Source organism: Trachemys scripta, chromosome 21 (assembly GCF_013100865.1).
Source record: "Trachemys scripta elegans isolate TJP31775 chromosome 21, CAS_Tse_1.0, whole genome shotgun sequence".
Lineage (NCBI taxonomy): Eukaryota > Metazoa > Chordata > Testudines > Emydidae > Trachemys > Trachemys scripta.
In genome coordinates, this window is record NC_048318.1 from 466,140 (window position 1) to 485,227 (window position 19,088).

Genomic DNA, 19,088 nt, shown 5'->3' on the forward strand with positions numbered 1-19,088 from the left:
TACTTCTGTTAGTCTCAAAGGTGCCACAGGACCCTCTGTTGCTTTTTACAGATTCAGACTAACACGGCTACCCCTCTGATACTTGACAATATAGAAAAGGTTATCAGGGTTAGTCAGTGAGGAGAAAGACATACAAGCTGACTGCAGTGAACAGTTGATGCCTAAAAAACCCTGAAGTCAATAACTTCATTTTAACTGAAATTCAGCCAGAAACCAAAGATGTTTTTCTTGAATGACTGAAACAAAACATTTAAACAAATGGTTAAGAAAAACCCAACGTACTCCTGCCTCAGTGCAGGGGACTGGACTAGATGATCTGTCGAGGTCCCTTCCAGTCCTACATTTCTATGATTCTATATTTATTAACATATTAACCCAGTAACCTTTAACTAGTAACCCACGTTCTTAATAAAGAAGCAATAAAACATTTTATATGTGTACTTATTACTTTACTTTACCTAAGGGGTTTAGAAAAAAGTTTAAGCTTTTAACGGCATTTAATTCCATACATTTATTGCACTTTCTTTTAAGTGTTTTTATTTAAAATTTGGATTAATTAATAGAGACCTTTTTTTAAACTTAGGCTCATGTGGTTAGATGGACACACACACACACACACACACACACACACACACTGGGGTTGATCTGCAGGGATCATGCCAGTACACCAATGTACAAAAACATTTTATAACAAATTTAAATTTTCAGATTTAGTAAAATAGCAGAGATTTTTACCTGCCTTTTAGCCAATAGATAACTATATCTCCTTTTTTATTTATTTAATTTTTAAAAAGTGTTAAAATCATGCTGCTTTTCCTATTAAGTCTTTTGTCTAGATTTACCATCAAGATGAGGCGGATAGTTTTTCCAGGTTTTTTTTTCCATTTAGGTTTTTCCTTCACTACAATCACACATAGTTTTAGATTACTGGTGCTTCTTGAATCCACGGAAGTGCACTTTATCTTTCTTCCAATAAAAGTCTCAGCCTTTGAACTTTTTCCTCCCCTATTCCTGAAAAAGCTGATATAATTCCCTTCTGAGCTGTTATTTGCTGTTTCAAATAACTAATCACCTCTCTCATTTTTTGTGATTATTTACCTTAGAATTTTTACTACTGCATCAGGACCTTCTGTCTTAAAAGAGCTTTGATTTCGTCATTCTAAATCTAAGACAGCTAAGTACCCCTGTTTCTATCCTCAAACTCCTCACTGTCTGAGGCAGTGTCTCTCTTCTGTGCCTTTAGCAGTTTGCAAGTTTCTCCAAAGGCTCTTAAGCGAAGCAAGCAGTAATGAGATAAAAGGGAAGGTCTACTCATGGATCAGTAACTGGTTAAAAGACAGGAAACAAAGGTTAGGAATAAATGGCCAGTTTCTACAGTGGAGAGAGGTAAATAGAGGGGTCCCCCAAGGATCTGTACTGGGACCAGTGCTGTTCAACATATTCATAAATGATCTGGAAAAAAAAAGGGAAAACAGTGAGGTGGCAACGTTTGCAGGTGATACAAAATTACGTAAGATAGTTAAATCCATAGCAGGCTGTGAAGAGTTACAAAGGGATCTCACAAAACTGGGTGACTGGGCAACAAAACGGCAGATAAAATTCAATGTTGATAAATGCAAAGGAATGCACATTGCAAAACACAATCCCAATTATACATAGAAAATGATGGGGTTTAAATGAGCTGTTACCCGATCAAAAAAAAGAGCATCAATAGTTCTCTGAAAACATCTGCTTCATGTGCAGCAGCAGTCAATAAAGCGAACAGAACGTTAGGCCCCATGAGGAAAGGGATAGATAATAAGACTGAAAATATAATGCCACTATAATAAGCCATTGTACACCCACCCCTTGTGCAACTGGTCCCCCCCCATCTCCAAAAAGATATATTAGAATTGGAAAAGGTACAGAGAAGGGCAACAGAAATGATTAGTGGTATGAAATAGCTTCCATGTGAGGAGAGATTACAAAGACTGGGACTTTTCAGCTTGAAAAAGAGATGCCCGAGGGGTAATATGATAGAGGTCTATCAAATAATGAATGGTATGGAGAAAGTGAATAAGGAAGTGTTATTTACCCCTTCACGTAACATCCAAATGACAGGCCACCAAATGAAGTGAATAGGCCATAGGTTTAAAACAAACCAAAGGAAGCACTATCACATAACACATGGTCAACCTGTGGAACTCATTGCCAGGGGATGTTGTGAAGTTCAAAGGTATAAGTGGGTTCAAAAAAGAATTAGATAAGTTCATGGAAGATAAGTCCATCAATGGTTATTATACAAGATGGTCAGGGATGCAACCCATGCCTCTGACTGCCAGATGCTGTGAATGAATGACAGGGGATGGATCACTCAATAATTGCCCTGCTCTGTTCATTCCCTCTGAAGCATCTGGTATTGGCCATTGTCAGAACACAGGGTACTGGGGTAGATGGACCATTGGTCTGACCCAGTATGGCCATTCTTATGCTCTTATGTACGCAGGCTGTCTCTCGTATGCTCTCAATGCCCTGCCTGCTGATGCCAAGGCAATGTGGAAGCTGCCTGAATCAAAAGCAGAGAGGACAAGAGCCAGACCTGGTGGGTGTGAGGGGTGTAGATTGGAACAAGGAGCTGAGGTAGAGTGAAGGGAGACTGGAATTAGAGATTGGAAGGGAGCCAAAGAGAAGCTGGGACTGGGAGTTATGGGGAAACTGAGACTGGCTGGGCAAGAAGACCTGGACTAGGATCTGGGACACAGAGGACATTGCGAATGATTGGGCAGGGAGACTGGGACTGGGAGCCAGAGAGAGAAATTGGGCAAGGCCTAGGAACCAGTGGGTGGTTGGGAAACTGAAATAGGATGAGAAAACAGGAAGGGGAAGGGAGGATTGTAAAAAAGGAGACTAGGACCGGGAACCTGTGGTACAGAGGGAATGGGGGAGGAGATGGATCTGACAAGGAGCCAGGTTGTGGGGGGAGAATTGGGATTTGCTCAGCAAAGAGACTGGGAAAAAGAGTCAGATAGGAAGGGACACAAACACTGGAAAAAGAACACTGGGAGGCAGACTGAGAGCCAGTGGGGATGGGGAATGTGAATGTGGGGGTGACTGGAGATGGGGCAGGGAGAGAGATGCTTCAGAGGAGGAGCTAGGAGGGGAACTGGAACTGGCTGGGCAAAGAGACTGGAACTGGAAGAATGGGGTGAACACTGGGATGGAGGGGAGAAGACTGGGACAGGGAGTCCAAAGGGGGAGACTAGGACTGTCCGGGCAAGAAGATTGAGGCTGGGTTGAGAATTCTGAAGAGTGGAGACTGGGACTGACTAGGTGACAGGAATAGGATTGGGACAAGGAGCCAGTAGTGGGAAAGAGCTGAGACTTGGACAGGGGTGAGTTGGAGGGGAAGGGGCAGAAGGCTTCAAGCTTGGGGAAAATGGACAGAACAGTCTGTGCCCATTAGAGAACATTCCCCTTCAGAGCCTGGAATGGAATCCAAGATTCCCGAGTCTCTCCGTTCCTCTGCTCTCAGCAAATATCAGGGAAACCCACTGGCAAAGTGTCCCATCCCCCTCAAGAGCTGGTCCACGTCGAGGATTACAGTCTACTAATTCTATTAGTTACTCCATTAGCTCCTCAGAGCTCTGTGCAGTGGATCTAAAGGTTCCAGTCCTACTAATGACCCATGTTAATGTCCATATGATGCTACGTGATGCAATTTCTGGTTTTTCAGTTTGCTTTTTTTTAAAACTCAGTAATTACACCAAAAATTAAAAGAACATTATTGAGTTTGCAAAGTCAAGCACTCAAAAGGTAAGAAATGGCAGAATTAAGGTTGCCTGCACAGCCTATATGCATTATGACACAGTCTTTAATTACATAATCACATACATTTTTTCCACAGGACCACTTCTACCCACAACCTGAATTCTGACATTGTCTATCTCCTGACTGACTTTGCAACCTTCATGTTCTTTTCCTGTGTTGTTTTGTGTGTAATACACTAGTACACTGTAATACTAGAGGCCTAGAGTCTCTTCTGTGCCCAGTTTCAGCTGGGCACAGACGAGATGGGGGGAATGTTGGGAAGCTGATTATGGCTCCCTGATTCTTTGACCACTTTTACACCAGTCAGAGCCTCACCATGTGGCTACTCTAAACCCCACCAGCTGGTAATAGTACCTATGGGACCAGCCACCAGCTGTGGGCTGCTGTCTGGTTATACCCTTTCCCTTCCTTTCCTTCTTTGCTACACCAAGGCCCCAGAAGCAGAGATGGATGAAGCATAGTTTCTTTCTTCAGCTGTGTGGGTATCCAGTGCAAAAAAAACTACAACAAAGCCCAGAGTTGTAGTGTGGAGCTATTGAACCATTGCAGGGACAGTCCATGCTAGTGATAACCATCTGCAATGTTTGTGTTAGAAACAGTGCTCTTGTGTGCCAGTGTTCTCAGTCACTACATATCAAAGAAGTGAAATATTTTCCTGCCTCATACTAGAGCAACCAGGTCCTGAACTATCTCATTTTCTCTCTTCCAGTGCTCTGCCCTACCTAATCTGCCTTTGGAGCCGCAGTGCAACACGAGACAACAAGGCCAGAGTCATTCCATCACAGGGACTGCATGATAGAGTAAACTCCAAAACATGTATTTAAAAATGTATAGCATTAACCTGGATTAAACATAAGCAAAAAATATTCCTTTGCTGTTGGCTTCTAGTCCTAGTAATCATTGAATGCAAAAGTGAAGGCAGGTGCTGCTATTTTCTCTCTTTGCCACCTGACATAATGAAGAGACAGTCCTTCACCACACACTAAGTATTTTTGTTCCAGCTTCCCAAAACATATCACACTATGGGACTAATTTTGAAATACTGAAATAAACTTTCATTTAATTAAAAGTTGTCACACTTCTTGGAGAAGCAGCTGCCTAACACCAGCTTTGAATTCAGATTCTCGTGGCTGGGCTCCTTACCCCCCTCAAACAGACAAATGTAACTTTGGAAAAGAAAATAGTTTATGCTCTTTACCTTAAAAGAGTTCTTTGGAGCCAGAGATTTGTTTTACAAAATGTTAAGCAGAAGACAGACTAGATGGACCTCCTGAGGTCTCATCCAACCCTAATCTTCTATGATCCTATAGTAGAATTCTCAGTGGAAGTGGAAACTGTCCATAGAGTCACAAATAGCTGAGCTAACATGCCAGTCCGAGCCTTTGCATGAATCAGGAATATTCACTTCTACATCCCCATGTGTCTATGCTCTAAACTCCTAAGCCAAACCCATCACTGGTAACATCATTCTAACTTCTTACTGATTCTGAAGTGACGGTGTCTTGATTAACTCATCTGGATCAGAGTCCATTGTATCCGCTACACAGAGTAATTGTGTAGCAGGTGTAGTCAATTTTCAAAGGTCCCTCATAATTGTACCTAATACTTGGCTAATAGTTGGCACTCTGATAGGGTGTCCACCTCACACAAGACAGAGCAGGTTAAATGTTGTCAATTAACTTGTTTTTGGGGAAGAGCCAGGGATTGAGAGGCTAATTGAAGATGGAGCCCAGCTGAGAGGGAATAGGTGGGGATGTTATAAAGCCAGAAAGTTGGCAGTAAAGGGGCTTTAAGGAAAGTAGTCTGTAGTTTCTCCCTGGGAGAAGAGAGCTGTGTTTGGGGCTACAGAGTTAGGTAGTCTGCAATTACCTGCTGGGAGGAAGGAATTTGGACTGATAAAACTGAAAAGAGGGGGAGGCTAGAAGATAGGACTAGAGAAATAGGAAGGAGTCCAGGGGCAACAGCAACAGGGTCTAAATGCAAGTAGACCATAGTTACTGGAAATAGGGTCCCAGGACTGGATCCCGGAATAGTGGGTAAGCCTGGGTTCCCCTATCAGCCAGCCAAAGACTGCCTGGGACAGTCGTCCAATGAGACTTTGATATCACAGAAGGGGAGAACAACTGTGATCTTGCAGCAGGACTCATGAAGGAGTACGCTGAGTCCCAGACAGAGAGAGAAAGGGGGGCCCCCTTGTGCAAAGAAAGGGCATCAGACCTGGAAGGAGCTAATCCCCTAAACTGCCAAGAGGCTGAGTGAGTTGTGTTGCAGGCACATAGACAAAATCCCATCTTTGCACATGGAAGTGAACATTTAAATGCCCAGTTACTTACGGAGTACACACACAGATGGGAATTTACACAGAAACCAGATTCAAATTTCACAGCACAGTTTAGCAAGCCTCTTTAAAAACTAGGGGCTAGATACACAAAGGGGCTTGGGCATTGCAATGCCTCACTTTTGGGAACCTTGTCACCAGTGGACCCCACAGCTCAGAGTTAGGTAACCTGGGTTCCAGGTACAACGCACGGGGAAAGACAAGCGCCCAGGATGGAATCCACAAAACCCAGCCCTCTGAGGAGGGAGCTGCCTAAACTAGCTAATAGGCAATTCTAAGCCCTGCCCCTTCTGAGAGAGAACTCCAGGAGGGAGATGCCTATCTCAGCTGATGGTTCCTCTCTTGGAGTCAGGTGTCTAAATAAGGCAGTGAGGAATCAATTTGGAGTTGGAAAAAACCACCTCAGGGGCCTATGTCATGCAAGTTTGCAGGGCCATTAATCTCCTCCTGCTACTCAGGAATGTGACTCTCAACAATGTGCGGAACACAGTGAATAGATTTGCAGCAATCGGGTTCCCGACCTGCAGGTGGATGATAGACAGTACACAAATCCCTATTTTGGCACCAGACCACCTTTCCACAGAGTACATCAACAGAAAAAGGCTGCTTTTCCATGGTTGTGTAAGGGCTTGTGGCTCACCCGGGACGCTTCACCAACATCAGTGTGGGCTGGTCAGGGAAGGTGCATGACTGTTCAGAAAGTCCAAGCAGGGAGATTTTCCCCTCCCCCCAACTGGTGGATTACCATTAGTGATGTTGAAATGCCAGAAATGATCCTGCCTTATGCAGACTTTCTCTTGGCTCATGAAGCTGTAAACCAGCCACCTCGACAGCATAAAGGAAGGATTCAGCAGTTACTGGCACAGCATGACAGTTGAATGTGCCTTTGGCTGTTTGAAGGGATGCTGGCGTTCACTCACAAGATTGGACCTCTGTGAGAAAAAGAGCCCAATGCTTATAGATACCCACTGAGTCCTGCATAATAGCTGTGAAGCAAAGGGGGAGAAGTTACTGGCAGGGTGGAGGGGGATCGGCTGTCAGCTGAATTGGAACAGCCAGATACAAGGGTTATTAGAAGAGCTCAACGCAGAGCTATGTGGCTCAGAGGGGATTTGAAAGACCATTTTAATAGTGAACCAGAGTAGTGTGTGCGGTTGTATTGTGCTCTACCTGGCCTGCTCTTCTGTGGCCCGATATGACTCCTGTGGTGATTGCTGTACATGTAGAGATATAACATTATCAATGCATCTGTTATTAGTGCTTGTGACTAATCTTATGAGTTGTGTGGCACTGTGCAGTAACAGGTCGCTTTCAGAACTGATGAGCACCAGCCAGCATATGTTTTTAACTAATAAAGATGAATTATGTTTCAAATCACAGAATTTTATTCTGTAACCAAATCAGTGCAATCCCCACCAAAACCCCATGAAAAAAACGGAACCTGGGCAATTTAAAAGCAAATATATTAAAAACTTAATAAAATTTACTAAATTAAGAGATCAGAAGATACGAAGCGGAAAGGACATGCATGCCCATTTCAGCTACATAAAATCAGCTGTGGCGTTGACAGGTCAGAGTATGTGAAGCTATGGTTGACTTTCATGGCCCCCAGAATGGAGTGGCTGGGGTACTGCAGCAAGCCCTGATGCCACAATGAATGTTGAGGGGGTATAAGGTGGTCCCAGTATTGAGTGGGCTGCAGAGGGAAGGACACTTTGGCTTGTTGACTCTGCAGGCCCACCAGAGTCTGCAGCATATTTGTTTGCTGCCTGAGAAGCCCCACTATGTCCTGATGCATCTCCTTCTCCTTGCCCTGCACCTTTCACTGCTCCACTTTGTCCTTCTCCAGGGCGTCTGCAATGTTCATCTTCCAGGACCTATGCTCGTTCTCTGATGAAGCACTGGTTTGCAGGATCTCATTGAACATGTCATCCCGAGTTCTCGTCTTTCTTCTCCTTATCTGGCTCAGATGTTCTGTGGGTGTGAAGGCCCCAATGGCAGCAGTTGCAGCTAAAACACACAGAGGTATCATTGTCAGTATAATCATTATGGAAAGCAAAATTTAAGAAGCTGAAATAACTCCCCTGCTGGATGACATTTAGGGTCGATGTAAACACTGGAATGGGTTACCTAGTGGAATCTCGTTCCTTAGAGGTTTTTAAGGTCATCCTGCACAAAGCCCTTGTTTGGATGAGTTCGTTGGCGATTGGTCCTGATTTGAGCAGGGGGTTGGACTAGATGACCTCATGAGGTCCCTTCCAACCCTGATATTCTATGATAAGTAAGTTTTTTTTTTACACTCAAACTAGGTTCCCCTACATACATTGATTGACTTTATGCCAGTCTGGGAGAGGGTGTTAGTAAGTTATTATAATGGCGCACAAATTTGAGTGTACACAAATACACAACTAGGTTCACATATACTGTCTTATGTCAACCTAACTGTGTAGTGTAGACCAGGCCATCTCGAATAGCAGAGCCAGAATAAGAACCCAAATGTCCTCCCTGCCAGCATGATGATTCAGTAGACTACATTGCCTTCCATATATGAAAATATCAATCAAGACCAATGATGCAATGCATTGAATCGGATAAGAGTTGGCTAATGAAATCTGGCAGTTGCAGCTAAAACACACCACGATATCATTGTCAGTATAGCCATTATGGAAAGCAAAATTTAAAAAATGGGGCGCATATGTGAGAAACAGAGTTTTTATGATCAGCCTTGACAAAACCCTGGCTGGGATGATTTAGATGGTTTTGGTCATTTGAGCAGGGGATTGAACTAGATGTCCGACTGAGGTCTCTTCCAACCCCAATATGCTATGATTCTATGAATATGGAGTCCACTCAGAATTTAACAGCATCTCTAGAAATGTTTAATTTAGAAGAAAATAAATGAGGTGTTATTTGAATCTCTTCACAAGGAGAAGGATTTAGGCCCAGGTATTTAGATGTTGCTCTTCTCAGGGTGCAACATCTAACTGGCTTAGATGTCTAAGTCTCATTTTCAAAAGTGACTTGGGGCCAGAATTGTAAAGGTATTTAGGCACCTAAAGATGCAGACAGGTGCCTAGTGAGATTCGAAGTCAATTGAAATTACATGGGTAGGTACTTTTAAAAATCCCACCAAAATACTCTATTTGCATATTTAGACTCCTAAATCCTTTGTAAAGCTGGCCCTTAGGCATTTAGGAAGTAAATCCTCATGAGATTTAGGGCCAGTTTTTATGCTATTTGAGCGCTTAACTTCCATTGGTTTCAACAGGGGGCAGGTTCCTCGATACCATTAAAATTCTGGCTCTTTAAGCTAATTTGCAAAAGGACAGGTCCATAGGACTAGATCCACAAAGTGATTTAGGTTCCTAAATGACACAAAATGCTGAAATGCAAAATTTAGATCGTCAAAAGTACTACTCAGCTGCCACCTATCCCTATAGCAGCTAGGTTTCCACCAGCAAAGAGGCACGAAAAGCTGCTAGTGGGCATGGGCAAATCCACTAAGCTGAACTTCTCACTGCCTAGATCCTGCCTCTGGCCAGGCATGAGTCTTAAACTAGGCTTCACCCACCTAGCTCATCTGTGGGGGTCTGATTTAGAAGGTGTACACCAAGTCCAAAGCACTCATCATCTGTGTGGGGCACCCAGGTTCAAGTCACTGCCCTTCCTCAGTGAGTACAGAGATTTAAACCTAGATCTTGCAACTAGGGCAAATGCCCTAGAGCCACTGGGATGTAGGGAGAATATACACCAAACTGGAAGTGAGGATGGAATGGTTAAAAAACGAAGAAGAGAGTAAAGATAAAATGGCTGCCTGTGTCATTATGGACAGCTTCCAATTTAATGAAAAAGAGGAAAAATTTGAAACATTTGTTCAAAGATTCAAGTAGTATTTTTATGCAAAATGCAAATAGAAGATAGTGATAAACAAAGGGCTGTTTTCCTAACATTGGCATGAAAAACACCATTTAACATGCTCTAAAACTTACATTTTCCACAAGAACCTGCTGAGCTGGAGACCTGAACCTAAAAGAAATTCTGAAGCATTATATGCCTACCACTAATTTCTTAACAGAAGGATATAAGTTTCATCTAGGAGACCAAACAGAAGAAAATATCTCTGATTCTTTTGGCAAGCCTGAAAAAGCTGTCTGCTACTTGCTGTTTATTGAGACCTAAAGAAGAGGTCTGTGAAAGCTCAACTCTTTCACCCACAGAAGTTGATCCATTAAAAGATATTACCTCACTCACCTGGTCTCTTTCATATCCTGGGACCCACACGGCTACAACCACACTGCATATTTGCTGGCTTGCTCATTTTCCGAAAGAGGGTCTCAGAGATCGTTTTGGAGTAAAACACCAAGAATTGAGAGCGAGAGAGCGAGAGAGATGCTGTTGAATGTTGTGCAGAAGGAACTGCCACTAGAGATTTTTTTCATGAGATTACAAATTTGGTTGATCAAGGTTATAGTGCTGATGTAATATGATTGCTGTTAGGCCTTTCAATGGGTACCGCAAGACATTTTGATTAAAAAACGAGAATGATGTAACATTAACATAGAACACAATAAATGGATTCAAAGCTGGCTAACTGATAGGTCTCAAAAAGGTAACTGTAACTGGGGAATCATCATTGAGCGGATGTGTTTCTAGTGCAGGGTCCCATAGGGTTCTTGACCCTGTGCTATTTAATATTATTATCAGTGACCTGGCAGAAAACATAAAATCATCACTGATAAAGTTTGCACATAAAACAAAAAATGGGAGCGTGGTAAATACTGAAGAGGGCAGGTCACTGTTTCATAATGATCTGAGAAGCAAACAATACCCGTTTTAATATGACTAAATGTAAATGTATACGTATAGGAACAAAGAATATAGGCTATACATACATGGTGGGGAACTCTATCCTGGGAAGCAGTGAATCTGAAAAGGGTTAGGCTTTGTGGTGGATAATCACCTGAACACAAGCCCCCAGTGTGATGCTATGATCAAAGGGACTAATGCAATCTTTGGATGCCTAAACAGGGGAATCTTGAGTAGGAGTATAAAGGTTATTGTCCCTCTGTATTTGGCACTGTTGCGACCTCTGCTGGAATACTGTGGTGTAACAATTAAAGAAGGATGATAAAGTGGAGAAAGTTTAAAGAAGAACCATACGAATGATTAAAGGATTAGAAAACCTGCCTTATAAGGATATACTTTCAGAGCTCAATCTATTTAGCTTAAGAAAGAAAAGGTTAAGGGGGTGACTTGATTATAGTCTATAAGTATCTACATAGGGAATAAATATTTAATAATGGGCTCTTCAATCTAGCAGAGAAAGATAAAACGTGATCAATGCCTGGATGACAAAACTAGAAAAAAAATCAGACTGGAAATGAAGTGTATATTATTAACTGAAAACATCCAATTTGTCTAAGTAATTTTTAACTTGTTCTTTTCCTATTTTAACCTGTGATCTACCTCATTCTCACTGACATTCACTGTGCTAGATGTCCATTTGCCACCAACCTTCTTAGTGAAAACTGAAACAAAGAAATCATTAAGCTATTATCCTCCCCCCCATTGAGGAATGGGTCTTCTTGGGCTTCCTTTTGTTTCCAATGTATTTGTAGAATGTTTTGTTGTTACCCTTTGTGTCTCTAACTAGTTTGATTGCGTTTTATGCCTTGGCCTTTCTAATTTTGTCCCTACATACTTGTGTCATTTGTTTATAGTCATCCTTGGTAATTTGATCTTGTTTCCACTTTTTGTAGGACTCTTTTGATTTTCAGCTCATTGAAGACCTGGTTAAGCCAGTGTAGTCTCGTCTGATAATTCCTATCTTTCCTACGCAATGGGCTAGTTTGCCCTTGTTCCCTTAATAATGGCTCTATGAAAAACTGCCAACTATCTTCAATTGTTTTTCCCCTTTTAGACTTGCTTCCCATGGGATCTTACCTACTAATCCTGAATTTGCCAGTGTCTCTATTTTGCTGTTCTCCCTCCTACCATTCCTTAGACTCATGAACTCTACAATTTCATGGTCACTTTCACCCAGGTTGCCTTCCCCTATCAAATTCTCAACAAGTTCCTCCCTCTTTATCAAAATGAAATCTAGAGCAGCCTCCCCCCAGTAGCTTTCTCTACTTTTGAAATAAAAAATTGTCTCCAATACATTCCAAGAACTTGGATAATTATAATCTGTGCCCTGCTGTGTTATTTTCCCACCAGATGTCTTAGTAGTTGGAGTTCCCCCCACTACCAAGTCCTGTGTTTTGAATGATTTTGTTAGTTGTTTAAAAAAAGCCTCATCCACCTCTTCTTCCTCATTAGGTGGTCTGTAACAGACTTTTAACATGACATCACCCTTGTTTTTTGCCCCTTTTATTCTTATCCAGAGACTTTCAACAAGTCTGTCTCCTATTTCCATAACAACCTCAGTCCAAGTGTATACGTGTTCAATATATAGATATATATATGGCAACACCGCCTCACTTTTTTCCCTGCCTCTCCTTCCTGAGCAAGCTGTATCCTTTTATAACAATATTCCAGTCATGCATATTATCCCACCAAGTGTTCGTGATGCAAACTATGTCATAGTTATGTTTATTTACTAGCATTTTACATTCTTCTTGCTTATTCCCCATACTTTTTCCATTAGTATACAGACAGCTAAGATACTGATTTCATTCCCCTGCCCTAGTTCTGTCTTGTCACTTCTTTATCCCTGCTATAACAACCCATGCTCTCCCCCCTGCCCCCCAATTCTGAGCTTTCTACCGGGTCTTCATGTTTTTGACTTACCCATGTCCTTTGATCACCTGCCCCCTTTGCACCTAGTTTAAAGCCCTCCTCACTAGTTTAGCCAGTCTTTAGCCAAATATGCTCTTCCCCTTAGCATCCCATGGTCAAGGAAGCTGAAACCCTCCTGGTGACACCATCTTTGCAGCCAGGCATTCACCTCCAGGATGCATCTGTCTCTGCCTGGGCCACTACCCTTGACTGGAAGGACTGAAGAGAACACCACCTGCGCTCCCAACTGCTTCACCTCTACTCCCAGAACTTCTGATCTGCTGAGAGTGTTGAATTTGCCAGCGATCGTTTTAAGAGTGGGGGGTTGCTTGCAGGATAAGGGCTCTGTAAGTGTGCTATCAGAGTCAGCTTGGAAAGAGCTATCTTAAAGCAAGGTGGGGTGAGTTGTGCCTCCTGCCTAAGAGTATGTTTACACTGCAATTAGATACCTGCCGTTGCTTTTCTCTCTCTGTTTTTGGGGATCTTGTGTTATTCTGAATTCTAAGAAATATAGTCTTATGTTGCAACCTCTCAGCAATAATATGTATGTTTTTATTTAATTTCTCTGTGTGTATGCTATGAACAACTATGGTTCAAGGACTATGGACAATTTCCCAGGAATGATGGCAAGACTTTATTTTTGACTAATCATGTGAATACATACATCATCATTGGGCCAGAATGCGCTTCTCTGAGCCACAGTCTCGCTGTTGCGTCTCCTGCTTTGTCTCTCTCTGGGTTTGGTTCTTGGTTCTGGATTCTAAGAAAAAGGTTGTGCAACCTTCACTGCAACCTGACAGCAAGAATATTTAATGTTTGTATCTAACTTCTCTGTGTGTTCTGTGAAACCTTTAAATACCTTTAATATCTGGCCCTCAGGCCTAGATTCACCAAGGGTCTTAGGTACCTAACTGGCATTTGAGGCACCTATGTCCCACTTTTAGGTCCCAGTGGTCCCACTTCAGTAAAACTGAAAGGCTTGGACTGGGACAAAGTCAATATTAGCGTGGGAATGAGCAACAACTGGCAATGTATCATGGTTTGGGTGGCACATGGTCTATGCTGGTAACTTCAGAATCCCTACCACTTCAGTGGCAACAGCCCCATCACTTATATACAAAGGACGAGTGGGAGGCATTGTAGGCTATCCAGGTGGTATGGTTGTCGCTGGGTGGGAACTGACAGGCTTCTATCTAATTGTACTAAGTGTATTCATTTGTGAACTGACATCCTCAAATGGACAGCCCCAGGGGAAAAGCCAGTTCATTTTAGTCTAAAACACTCCCTTTCATTCCCAAATGCTGGACACAAAGTGTTCCCGGGAGGGGAATGAACATTATTTTGCCCTACACTTTGGAAGCCCTCTGTCTTCAGGAAATTTATAACAGGAACAAAGGATAATGAAGTGTTTACGTGGTGCCTTGGTAAAATGGTTATTAATATGGAGCCCAATATGACTAGAAAATGGTCCTTCAGGGACCACATGGAGTAAAAGGTATAGAAGTGTGGATTCTGGAACCACCTGTAATTAACATTTCGGCAATACAGCCCCACTATGAAAAGTTTGTCCAGCCATTATAATAGGGTTGTAAAAATGGAATTAATATTTATGATGTCCCCAGACCCAGCAAGGATCGAATAAAAAGGGATGTATTGGGAGAATTTGGCATGGGGGTACGGTTTCTTTATAGCATATATGAGGAGTGGTTGCAAATAAAATGAATGCAGTGGGGCAACACCTAACGGATTTAACCAGACCCCTGAGGTTATCCTTAGATCAGCTAAGCTGCATATAGAATGGGGTGGCACAGGTTTTAGAGGAATGGGAGCAATCCCAAAGAAAGGACCACCTCCAGTTCTTACTGGCTGCTGGTGTCCTCCAGAGTAATGTTCCTTGACCCTGGCATGTTTCCAAATACAGATATGGATTATTGATGCGATAAAGAACATGATTTGTGATGGTATGAACAATAGGATTCTCCCATTGGAAATTCGGAGCATTGTTTGGAAAAAATCCACCCAGATTGAGAGAGATTTGCAATTCTGGTACAAAAAGGTAAATTTTACCTATGATAAAAGATCTGGAGAAATCACTGTATTTGTTTCACTGATGTCAGAAGCAGAAATAAATTGGGTTTCCCCCATTGTAGCCCTAGACCTTAATGTTAATCAGACAGTGCTGGATCACAGAGTATGGGTAATAAGAGTCCCTGGGGGAAAACAGTAGAATTGGGAGCCTGAGTAGAAGAACCTGGGATTGGCTACGAATGCACCAGAAATGTCTTGCAGCCAGTGTATGTGATTTAGCAATAACAGAGGGAAAATGTCATTATGCTCTTAATCCTTTGATAAATGAACCTGTAATTGTGTATGTGAACGATAATTGTGTATGTTTTAGAAGGTGCCCAGTGCTCATGATTAATTATGTGCATCATTATCTCATAATTCACATGAAAAAAATAGATGTTTAGCCATATTGTAAAGTATCAGAGGGGTAGCCGTGTTAGTCTGAATCTGTAAAAAGCAACAGAGGGTCCTGTGGCACCTTTAAGACTAACAGAAGTATTGGGAGCATAAGCTTTCGCGGGTGAATGCCCACTTCTTGCATTGTCGGTCTCACTACCCGTTGAGACCGACAATCTAGCCAGCTTTCTATCCACCTTATAGTCCATTCATCCAGCCCATACTTCTTTAACTTGGCAGCAAGAATACTGTGGGAGACCATATCAAAAGCTTTGCTAAAGTCAAGGAATAACACATCCACTGCTTTCCCCTCATTCACAGAATCAGTTATCTCCTCATAGAAGGCAATTAGGTTAGTCAGGCATGACTTGCCCTTGGTGAATCCATGCTGACTGTTCCCGATCACTTTCCTCTCCTCTAAGTGCTTCAGAATTGATTCCTTGAGGACCTGCTCCATGATTTTTCCAGGGACTGAGGTGAGGCTGACTGGCCTGTAGTTCCCCGGATCCTCCTTCCTCCCTTTTTTAAAGATGGGCACTACATTAGCCTTTTTCCAGTCATCCAGGACCTCCCCCGATCGCCATGAGTTTTCAACGATAATGGCCAATGGCTCTGCATTCATATCCGCCAACTCCTTTAGCACCCTCGGATGCAGCATATCTGGCCCCATGGACTTGTGCACATCCAGTTTTTCTAAATAGTCCCGAACCACTTCTTTCTCCACAGAGGGCTGGTCACCTTCTCCCCATACTCTGCTGCCCAGTGCAGCAGTCTGGGAGCTGACCTTGTTTGTGAGGACAGAGGCAAAAAAATCATTGAGTACATTAGCTTTTTCCACATCCTCTGTTACTAGGTTGACTCCCTCATTCAGTAAGGGGCCCACACTTTCCTTGACTTTCTTCTTGTTGCTAACATACCTGAAGGAACCCTTCTTGTTACTCTTAACACCTCTTGCTAGCTGCAACTCCAAGTGTGATTTGGCCTTCCTGATTTCACTCCTGCATGCCTGAGCAATATTTTTATACTCCTCCCTGGTCATTTGTCCAATCTTCCACTTCTTGTAAGCTTCTTTTTTGCGTTTAAGGTCAGCAAGGATTTCACTGTTAAGCCAAGCTGGTTGCCTGCCATATTTACTGTTCTTTCTACACATTGGGATGTTTTTTTCCTGCAACCTCAATAAGGATTCTTTAAAATACAGCCAGCTCTCCTGGACTCCTTTCCTCCTCATGTTATTCTCCCAAGGGATCCTGCCCATCCGTTCCCTGAGGGAGTCAAAGTCTGCTTTTCTGTGCACCGCTGTATTGCTATCTCAGCAGATATCAGGGTGATTAAAGTCTCCCATGAGAACCAGGGCCTGCGATCTAGTAACTTCTGCTAGTTGCCGGAAGAAAGCCTTGTCCACCTCATCCCACTGGTCTGGTGGTCTATAGCAGACTCCCACCACAACATCCCCTTGTTGCTCACACTTCTAAACATAATCCAGAGACTCTCAGGTTTTTCTGCACTTTCATACCAGAGCTCTGAGCAGTCATACTTCTCTCTTACATACAATGCAACTCCCCTACCTATTCTGCCCTGCCTGTCCTTCCTGAATAGTTTATATCCATCCATGACAGTACTCCAGTCATGTGAGTTATCCCACCAAGTCTCTGTTATTCCAATCATGTCATAGTTCCTTGACTGTGCCAGGACTTCCAGTTCTCCCTGCTTGTTTCCCAGGCTTCTTGCATTTGTGTATAGGCACTTAAGATAACTCGCTGATCATCCTGCTTTCTCAGTATGAGACAGGAGTCCTCCCCTCTTGCGCTCTCCTGCTTGTGCTTTCTCCCGGTATCCCACTTCCCCACTTACCTCACGGCTTTGGTCTCCTTCCCCCGGTGAACCTAGTTTAAAGCCCTCCTCACTAGGTTAGCCAGCCTGCTTGCGAAGATGTTCTTCCCTCTCTTCGTTTCGTGGAGCCCATCTCTGCCTAACACTCCTCCTTCTTGGAACACCATCCCATGGTCGAAGAATACAAAGCCTTCTCTCCGACACCACCTGCATAGCCATTCCTTGACTTCCACGATTCGATGGCTCTATCCGGGCCTTTTCCTTCCACAGGGAGGATGGACTAGAACTCCACTTGTGTCTCAAATTCCTTTATCCTTCTTCCCAGAGCCACGTAGTCTGCAGTGATCCGCTCAAGGTCATTCTTGGCAGTATCATTGGTGCCCACGTGGAGAAGCAGGAAGGGGTAGCGATCCGAGGACTTGATGAGTCTCGGCAGTCTCTCCGTCACATCGTGAATCCTAGCTTCTGGCAAGCAGCAGACCTCTCGGTTTTCTCAGTCGGGGCAGCAGATAGATGACTCCATCCCACTGAGGAGGGAGTCCCCGACCACCACCCTCCTCCTTCTCTTGGGAGAGGTGGTCGTGGAACCCCCATCCCTAGGGCAGTGCATCTCATGCCTTCCAATTGGTGGAGTCTCCTTCTGCTCCCTTCCCTCAGATGTATCATCTACTCCACTCTCCGCCTTAGTACCTGTGGAGAGAACATGAAAACGGTTGCTCATCTGTATCTCCATTGCTGGTATATGCTCCTATTTCTTCTTCTGTTATATTAATATATATAAATAAATGTTATATATATAAACATATATAAATAAATGTTATATATATAAACATCTTTCTTGAATTGTGGACACCAGAACTGAATGCAGTATTCCATCAGTATTCACACCAATGCCAAATAGAAAGGTAAAATAACTTCTCTACGCCTATTCAAGATTCCCCAGTTTAGGCACTGCAGGATTGCAGTCGCCATTTTGACCAGCACGTTGCACTGAGAGCTCAAGTTCTGCTGATTAACTACCCCCCCATTAACTAATGGGGGGGTCATTAATTCTGCTAATTAATGACCCCCCCAAATCTTTTTCAGAGTCACTGTTTCCCAGGATAGAATCCCCCATTGTATAAATATGGCCTACATTCTTTTTACTGAGATGTATATATTTACATTTAGCTGTATTAAGATGCATATTGTTTAACTTGCTCAATTTATTCAGGAATTCAGCTCACTCTGTATCAGTGACTTGTCCTCTTCATTATTTACCACCCCCAACCGATTTTTTGGTCATGTACAAACTTTGGCCGGGATGATTTTTATGGTTTCTCCCAAGTCATTGATAAAAATGTTAAATAGCATAAAACCAAGAACCAATCCCTGTGGAACTTTACTGGAAACACACCCACTTGATTATAATTCCCCATTTACAATTATGATTTGACTCCTTTAGTAGTCAGCTTTGAATCCGTGTACTGTGCGCCATGTTAATTTTATATTCATAGATTCTAGGACTGGAAGGGACCTCGAGAGGTCATCGAGTCCAGTCCCCTGCCCGCATGGCAGGACCAAATACTGTCTAGACCATCCCTGATAGACATTTATCTAACCTACTCTTAAATATCTCCAGAGATGGAGATTCCACAACCTCCCTAGGCAATTTATTCCAGTGTTTAACCACCCTGACAGTTAGGAAGTTTTTCCTAATGTCCAAACTAGACCTCCCTTGCTGCAGTTTAAGCCCATTGCTTCTTGTTCTATCCTTGGAGGCGAAGGTGAACAAGTTTTCTCCCACCTCCTTATGACACCCTTTTAGATACCTGAAAACTGCTATCATGTCCCCTCTCAGTCTTCTCTTTTCCAAACTAAACAAACCCAATTC

At 43.0% G+C, this 19,088-nt stretch overlaps 1 protein-coding gene across 4 annotated transcripts in view; it reads left to right on the forward strand.

Annotated features, from left to right (window-relative positions):
* Positions 1-7,457, forward strand: part of FEZ1 (fasciculation and elongation protein zeta 1) — a 152,224-nt gene extending 144,767 nt beyond the window's left edge. For all 4 annotated transcript variants that reach the window (XM_034754586.1, XM_034754583.1, XM_034754584.1 and 1 more), the window contains one exon: positions 4,517-7,457. In XM_034754586.1, coding sequence (XP_034610477.1) covers positions 4,517-4,533 — 17 coding nt within the window. In that variant the 3' untranslated portion in view covers positions 4,534-7,457. The remainder of the gene's footprint in view (positions 1-4,516) is intronic.
* The last annotated feature ends 11,631 nt before the right edge of the window (positions 7,458-19,088 follow it).